At 42.6% G+C, this 9,051-nt stretch overlaps 1 protein-coding gene across 1 annotated transcript; it reads left to right on the top strand.

The window, feature by feature from the left end:
* The first annotated feature begins 237 nt into the window (after window positions 1–237).
* On the top strand, window positions 238–6,880 carry LOC128120077 (olfactory receptor 6C6-like). The gene is given in 4 exon segments (XM_052753831.1): window positions 238–1,137; window positions 6,403–6,587; window positions 6,589–6,696; window positions 6,698–6,880. Coding segments are annotated over 4 exon segments (1,299 nt in total). The 3' UTR covers window positions 6,804–6,880.
* Window positions 6,881–9,051: the final 2,171 nt, after the last annotated feature.

Raw genomic sequence — 9,051 nt, 5'->3', positions numbered from 1 at the left:
CAAATGGGCAAATAGGCTGCACACAACTTCTCACAAAAATCTCAGAGCTCTGATAATCATGGGAATGTGATAGAGGATATGTTCAAAGAATGACTTGAATATTGATTTCTGAAAAATATATGTGGATTTATTAAACATATGTATACAGAATTTTTGATGGATGAAAAGAAAAAAGTATTTTTCCTGGGTGTGATAATAGTTTTGTATTTTCTGTAGATTTGCTAAGAAACAAGAGAAATGAAGAACCAATCTGTAGAGATAGTGTTCATTTTGCTTGGACTGACAGGTGACCCTCAGCTACAAATTCTGATTTTCCTGTTTCTGTTTTTCAATTACATCTTGAGCCTGATGGGGAACTTAGTGATCATCCTCCTCACCCTGCTGGATCCCCACCTCAAGACTCCAATGTATTTCTTCCTCCGGAATTTCTCCTTCCTAGAAATTGCATTCACCACAGTGTGCATCCCCAGGTTCCTGACAAGCATTCTCTCAGGGGAGAAAATGATTTTGTACAATGCTTGCGTAGCTCAATTATTCTTCTTTTTCCTGCTAGGGGCCACAGAGTTCTACCTCCTGGCTGCCATGTCCTATGACCGCTATGTAGCCATCTGCAGACCACTGCACTACCCCATCATCATGAACAGTAAAGTGTGTCACCTACTGGTCATCAGCTCCTGGGTGACTGGGTTCTTAGTCATCTTTCCCCCTTTGCTCTTGGGACTCAAACTGGATTTCTGTGCCTCCAAAACTGTCGATCACTTCTTTTGTGACACTTCTGTCCTTCAGCTGTCTTGCACAGACACACGTTTAATAGAATTGATGGCTTTTGCCTTGGCCGTGATGACACTGGTCATCACCTTGATCTTAGTGATCCTCTCCTACACACTCATCATCAAAACCATCCTCAAGTTCCCTTCAGCTCAACAACGGAGAAAGGCCTTTTCCACCTGCTCCTCACACATGGTTGTTGTCTCCATTACTTATGGGAGTTGTATCTTCATGTATGTTAAAACATCAGCCAAGGAAAGGGTGACTCTAAATAAAGGTGTAGCTGTGCTCAACACTTCTGTGGCCCCTTTGCTAAACCCTTTCATTTACACCCTCAGGAACCAGCAGGTGAAGGAAGCTTTCAAACATGTTTTTCTTAGATTTTGTTCTTTTAAAAACCATGAGACAAGACTTAGACATAAATAATACCTTGTTGAAACATGAACTACTCTCAAATGTATTAGCTGTGATCTAAGCCGATTCACTGTTGAGTGTTTTAATCACTTGTTTTCAAAGTCTATCTGAGTGTGTCCACATTTTTCTTTTAGCACAGCTTCCTAACTGATAGGGATGAAGGGGCATTCTCAAAATCAGAATATTATATTATATATTTATAGGAGAATTCTCATGAATTTTCATGTACTGAATGTTTATTTAATTGAAGCTTGCTACATTTAACAAGTTAAGCTATTTTACATGGATTATATTGTAAGAGTCACAGATAGAATGATGATTATAATGTGAAATAATTGAGATTGTCACAGCAGATAGAAACTTTAGTAATTTGAAAGATAAACTAAAGGAGGAAACATCACTTCCAGCAAACCATGAAAAATGAATAAGGAAAACAAAGAGTCCTATAATGAATGGCATGAAATATGTCAAAGAATTGGAAATATGTTGCAAAAATTTCCCTGAAAAAGTATGCTGAGACTGTGCTATTTTGTTAGCTTAATTTGATGATATTTTGCTTAAAATAATTAAACTCTGAGTTTTGTACTAATTATTTTATTGGTTTTTGATCTCTATATTTTGAGTGTGATGATAACCCAAAAAGTCATTCTCTGTTTTCTTCATCAGTACCTTGGTTTAAAGATACTTCTATCTATTAACCTAAATTCAAGAGATAAAATGTCTTTATCAATTCAGATTATGTCAATTTTCACAAATTTAATTATGTATTTTAATACAGTAATATAAAATAATTTCAAACCTGTGTACTAGAATAGTGTGCACCTGTGAGCACCTAGAGGACACCACAATAAATTCTTTCCCTCTGCTTATTCTAGTCACACTGTGCCAGTTCCCATCTCCATCTGAGGTCTTTGGTGATTCTTCATTAGTCTCGCCTTTCTGGACTCTCATAGGAAAAGAACAGCACACTTGGCAGTGTATGTCTGCCCCTAGCTCTCTCTAATTTACATGCTTCAGTTTCCCATGCTTCTCTGTGAATCTGCTCTGATCTTCTGTAGCAGTGTGGCCACTGTGCTCTTGTGGTAGACAACTTTCCTCCCTGTGTCTCAACAGTTTGCCAATATCATTCCCTGAGCAACCAACCCACAAGAATGAATCATTTACTTCAATTGGAGTAAGAGTATGAATAACCCTCAGGCTCTGAAAGACTCTGTCTTTCCAGTATGCCTTTATAGAAAAATAAAAAGAATATCTGCCAGATAACAAACAATTCATTATATATATATATATATATATATATATATATATATATATATATATATATATATATATATATAATATACAGTTCAACTATATCTTAGGGGTTCCATTCTCAGGGCAGAAAAGCTTATGAAATTTTCTCTGGTGAATAAGATTGAAAATTTCCAATAGGGCACATTCCACATTCTGTTGCTCCTTTTAGAACTCACCTCAGCTGGAAATTAGGACTCAGTTTGTTTACATTTTTTGCAATGAGTTCCAATATAAGCTCTCCAACCAGGTAGGCTGCCACCTGCAGATCTTTCTCTCTGTTTTCCCATACCCAATCCTCCAGTATCAGTCCAAGCTTTTCAGCAGAACATCATAGGCAGCCTTCCCTGTCTTCCTGGTCCCATCCCCTGTGGATCTCACAGATCTTCCACTTCTAGCCTTCCTCCTCCCACTTATTGCTTTGCTCAGACTCCTAACTCCAGCTGGCACCCCTGCTAACCAGAGTCACCCATCCCAAGGCAACAAGTCGGGACTAAAGGTGGACCCAGACCCCTCCTACTACTCCTGAGAGCCAATGACCCTCCTCTCATTCCAGCTCTATAGCAGGAAACCTGTAGTGTTCTCCCTTTCCTCTCTGACGCCCATCCTGAACAGATCACAAAGATCTCCTCCAAACTTCCTTCCCCAACTCATCCTAATATCCCAGACTGCAAACCAGCAGGCATTCCCTTGGAACACACCAGCTGAACAGTCAAGAAAAGAGGCAACATGCAGCAGTCATGCTTTTTGTAAATCCAGAGAGGAAACAGAAAACAAGGAACAAAATACCCACCCAATAAAGTCAAATCCGGAAATCAGCACCTAGCCCTATAATCATCCCAAACCCAGATGCTAAGATGCCAATGAAAACACACAATAACAACAGCTAGGACAGTATGTCTCCATTAGAGCCCAGCTACCCTACCACATCAATCCCTGAGTATTCCAACATAGCTGAAGGACAAGAAAAAGACCTTAGAACAGACTTTATGAATATGATAATAGCCTAAAGAAGAAATGAATATATCCTTTAAGAAATCCAGAAAACATGACCCTCCCATTTCCTTATGTTCTCATCCCCTACTCCTCGCCCTCTGCTACCCCCACCACCATACCCAGTCCACTCATGTAGATCTCATCCACTTCTCCTTCGCAGGGTCATCCATGTGTCCCTCCTAGGGTCTTTCCCTGTTAGCTAGCCTCTCTGGAGCTATGGGTTGCAGTCTGGCCATCCCTTCCCTTACATCTAGTATCCACTTATGAGTGGGTACGTCCTATGTTTTTCCTTCTGAGTCTGGGTATGTTTTACCTTACTCAAGATGACATTTTCTAGTTCCATCCATTTGCCTTCAAATTTCATGATATCATTGTTTTTTACTACTGAGTAGTGCTCCATTGTGTATATGTGCCACATTTTCTTTATCCATTCTTCAGTTGAGGGGCATCTAGGTTGTTTCCAGGTTCCTGCTATTATGAATAATGCTGATATGAACATAGTTGAGCATATGTCCTTGTCGTAAGATTGAGCATTCCTTGGGTATATGCCCAAGAGTGGTATAGCTGGGTCTTGAGGAAGACCTATTTCCAATTTTCTGAGAAACCACCAAACTGATTTCCAGTTTGCATTCCTACCAACAGTGGAGGAGTGGGAGTGGAGGGCAGGGACAAAGATACTATGATAGATGAGGACATCATCTGAATAGGAAGAGGCAGGGTGCTGGGGAGGCTCTCAGGAATCCACAAGGATGACCCCAACTTGGCCTGCTAGCAGTGGTCCAGAGTGTGCCTGGACTGGTCTACTCTGGTGACCGGTCTAGTGAATAACCTAGTTGTCATCATAGAGCCTTTGTCCAGTGACTGATGGAGGCAGATGCAGAGATCAATGGCCAGGCACCAGGCTGAGCTCCGGGAATCCAACTGATGAGAGAGAGGAGGGATTCTCCAGAGGACGTTGAGATCATGATGGGAGGACTTGCGGAGATGACTGGCCACACTAGTGGAAGCCCATGAACTGTGGACTGGTGGCTGTGGAGCCCCCATGGGACTGGACTAGGCCCTCAGGATATGGAAGATGGTTGTTTGGCTTGAACTGTTTGGGGGGCACCCAGGCAGGTGGATCAGGATCTGTCCCTGGTGCATGGGCAGGCTTCTGGGCATCTCGTGCCTGTGGTGTGATGCCCTGCACAGTCTTGGTGCAGTGGGAAGGGGCTTGGACCTGCCTAGGCTCAGTGTTCCCAGCTCTGCTGACTCCCCAAGGGAGGCCTTGATTTTGGGGGATGTGAGGATGCAGGGTGGCTTGGGAGAGAGGGCTGGGGTGTGGAAGGAGGGAGGAGGGGGATCTTTGGGTGGTATGTGGAGTGAGTAGAAAATTTCTTAATAAAGAAAAATGGAAAAAAAAGAGAAATCCAGAAAAGTCTCCTCCCTGTCCATTAATGCCAGAAGAAAGTGGGAGAGCTTGCCCTGAGGTTATAAGAGTGGGAGAGCCATTCCTGACCCCCATCATCTATAATACTCAGGAAAGTAGGCCCTGCACCTTGCCAGGATAGCACAATAGAGCTAATCCTGTTAGTGGAGGGTGGGTGAGCCAGCCCAAAAATAGTGAGGGAAAGCTGTCCCCATGACTCATCTATCTTGAAGTGGCATGGGCAGGGAAATTTGCCCTCCCCCCCACTCCTCCACCCTCACCCATCAATGCCTCAGACAGGTAGGAGAGTTGGCCCTGAGGTCATAAGGGCTGGAGAGCTGTCTGTGGCCCCCACCAGCTGTAACACTTGGGAGAGCAGGTCCTGCACCTCACTAGGGTAGCACAAGAGAGCCAACCTTGTTAGCAGAAGTGTGGGCGAGCCAGCCCCAAAGTTGTAAGTGAGGGAGAGCTGTCCCTACTACTCATCTGTCATGCAGCAGTGTGAGTAAGGAAGAGATGCCCTCCTTATCCTCTGCTCCTTACTGCCTGCAACAGACTAAGGAGATGACCCTCCAACCTTGCCAACTGCAGTACTCATGAAAATGGAACCTGCTCCTAGCCTAGGCAGCACAACAAAGCTGGCCCTATTGTCTGAGATGTGGGTGACCCAGCCCCAATGTTGCCAGCAAGGGAGAATTGTCCCCATTACTCATCTGACATGTGGCAGCATGTGTGGAAGAGAGATGGCCTCTCCAAACCTGTACATTCACACCTGAGACAGGTGGAAGAGCTGGTCCTGGGGTCATAAGAGCATGAGGACTGTCCCCGCCCCCATCAGCCACAGCACTCAGAAAATGTACCCTGCATCTTACCTGGGCAACATCCTAGAGCTGGCCCTGATGTTGTAGGTGGGGGAGAGCTGACCCTGAAGGCATGTGAGCAGGAGAACTGGCCCCACCCATTGCTCATTGCTGCAAGGGTGAATTAGTCAGAGCCATGTTAGAGAACTCACCCTGGTGATGAGGACAGGGGAGAACCGGCAGGTTGACCAACCCTGCACCTACCCAGGCTCCACACCAGGATTATGACTTGGACCACCCCAGCATCCACCCCATCTGGAGTGGTGTGAAAGGGCCTGACTTACAGACCCAAAGCTCAGGATCTCCATAACACAGGGCACCAACAGGTTGTCCAAGAAGAGTCCCAGTGAGATCTCAGCATCAATGGCATAGTAGCAACCAGAGGCCTCAAACCAGACCAATGACTCTACAATGAACACTTGTAAGTAAAGATACGTGGACAAAGGGGTTTACTACAAGACTCAGTGTGTCACACGGCAGCTTCTATGATGAGGTTTTTAATTCTTTCCTTTGTTTTTCTTTTTTTTTTCTATTAAATTTTGTTTTATTGGAGGGGAACATGTGCAGGGGCAGTGGGTGGATGCAAAGGGACAGGGAAATAAATGGGATCAAGATGCATGATGTGAAAGACACACTGAATAAGTAAAAAGAAAGAAATAATAAGAGATAAAAAAGAAAAGGGGCGAGATGGCTTCAAGGTTACTTTGCGGAGTGGGCGCTCTGGCGGCGCAGGCCCTCAGGGCCCGCGGGCCCGGTGGCGCGGTTGCGACGCGCTCCATGGCTTCTGCAGGTGGTGTTCCTACTGATGAGGAGCAGGCTACAGGGCTGGAGAGGGAGATCATGATAGCATCGACTGGATCCATACAATATGCTACCTCCAAAGGCAGCTTCAGGCACCAAGGAAGATCCTAATTTAGTCCCGACCATCACCAACAAGCGAATAGTGGGCTGCATCTGCGAAGGACAACTGTACTGTTATCTGGTTTTGGCTGCACAAAGGTGACGCTCAGCGATGCCCAAGCTGTGGAACCCATTATAAACTGGTGCCCCACCAACTGGCCCACTGAGCCCCTGCATTAACTTTTCAGAATGTGATGGAAAATTTCTCTCTAATAAAGACTAGCCATTGTATTGGCTCCTTCCATAGGTGGCTAGCTAGTCTTACTTCTGTAAAAAAAAAAAAAAAAAAAAAAAAAGAAAAGGAAAACACAAACAAATAGTGTAAGGAAACAAAAATAAAACTGTTAAAGACCTGAAAATGAAGATAGAATCAATAATAAAAACTCAATCTGAGGCAATTCTGGACATGAAAAATTTAGAAATTTGAACAGGAACTACAGAGACAAACTTTAACAACAGAATTAAATTAATGAGAGAAAATCCCAAGCATTGAAGATATAATAGAAGTAATGGATACACAGGTCAAAGAAGATGTTAGATCTAAAAGCTCCTGACACAAAAACATCCAGGAAATCTGGAACACTAAGAAAAGACCAAGCATAAGAATAATAGGTATGGAGGAAGGAGAAAAAAAAAACAGCTCAAAGGTCAAGAAAATATTTTAAACAAAATCATAGAAGAAAACTTTCTTTACCTAAAGAAGGAGATGCCTATAAAGGTACAAGAAGCATACAAAACACCAGATAGATTGGACCAGAAAAGAAAGTCTTCTTGCCACAAAATAATCAAAACACTAAACATACAGAACAAAGAAAGAATATTAAAAGCTGCAAGGAAAAAATAACCAAGTAAGATATAAAGGCAGGCCTATTAGAATTACACCTGACTTCTTTCTTTGTCAATTAATTAAAATTTTTCATTTATTTTACATGCTGACTGCAGTTTCCTCTCTCTCCTCTTTTCTTGTTCCCTTCCCCCACTACCTCCCCTCTGCACCCCCATCCACTCCTCCTCTGTTTCCTTCAGGAAGTGGCAGGCCTCCCATGATTGCCAACAAAGCATGGCATATGGAGACTCTAAAATCCAAAGGGGCCTGGACAGATGTGCTGCAGACTCAAGAGACCACAGACACCAGACCAGACTAATATACACAGCAGTATTCTCAATCAGCATAGATGGAAAAAATAAGATATTCCCTGATAAAGTCAAATTTAAACAATATCTATCTAAGAAGAAAAATTCCAACATAAGGAGGTTAACTACATTCATAAAAACACAAGGAATAAGTAATCTCATCAAAGGAAAATTCCACCAAGTGGACATTGCAATCTTAATATCTATACACTAAACAGAAGGGCATCCAAGCTTGTAAAAGGAACACTACTACAGCTCAAATCACATATTGACCCTCACACACTGATAGTAGGAGTCTTCAATACCCCACTTTCACCAGTATACAGGTCACCCAGACAAAATCTAAACAGAGAAATGCTGGAGCTAACTGACATTATAAACCAAATGAGCCTAATAGCTATTTACAGAACATTTCACCCAAACACAAAAGAAAATCCCTTCTCTGCATCCCATGGAACTGTCTCAAAAGTTTACAAAGCAAGTCTCAACACATACAAGAAAATTGAAATAACACCCTGCATCTTATCTGACCACAATGAATTAAAGCTGGATATCAACATCAGCAACAATAGAAAGCTTACAAACCCAAGGAAACTGAGGAACTCACTACTGTATGAAAATGGGAATAAAAAGAAAGTAAGAAAAAAAATAAAGACTTCTTAGAATAAATTTATAGGACACAATGAAAAAAAGCTTTAAAAAGCATGTTCATAGCACAAAGTGTCTACAAAAAGAGATTAAAGAGATCTCATATTAGTAACTTAAAGGCAAACATGAAAGCTTAAGAACAAAAAGAAGACATCACATCCAAGAGGAATAGATAGTAAGAAATAATCTTAGAGATTAAATCAATAAAATACAAACTATAGCTAGAGTTTTCCTGCCTGGCCCACAGTCAGGACAAATCTCTCTCACCTGCCAGTCCCACAGTCGCTCAGACCCAACCAAGTAAACTTATATTGCTTACAAACTGTATGGCTGTACCAGGCTTCTTGCTAACTGTTCTTACAGGTTAAATTAATCCATTTCTATAAATCTATACCTTGCCACATGGCTCGTGGCTTACCGGCATCTTCACATGCTGTTTGCCATCGTGGCGGCTGGCAGTGTCTCTGACTCAGCCTTCCACTTCCCAGCTTTATTCTCCTCCTTGTCCTGCCTATACTTCCTGCCTGGCCACTAGCCAATCAGTGATTTATTTATTGACCAATCAGCAACACACTTGACATACAGACCATCCCACAGCAACAAACAATAAAAATATCAAGAATAAATGAACTG

This window comes from Peromyscus californicus, unplaced genomic scaffold (assembly GCF_007827085.1).
Source record: "Peromyscus californicus insignis strain IS unplaced genomic scaffold, ASM782708v3 Scaffold_24__1_contigs__length_46423439, whole genome shotgun sequence".
Classification (NCBI taxonomy): Eukaryota; Metazoa; Chordata; class Mammalia; order Rodentia; family Cricetidae; genus Peromyscus; species Peromyscus californicus.
This window is presented reverse-complemented; position numbering and strand designations above follow the sequence as displayed.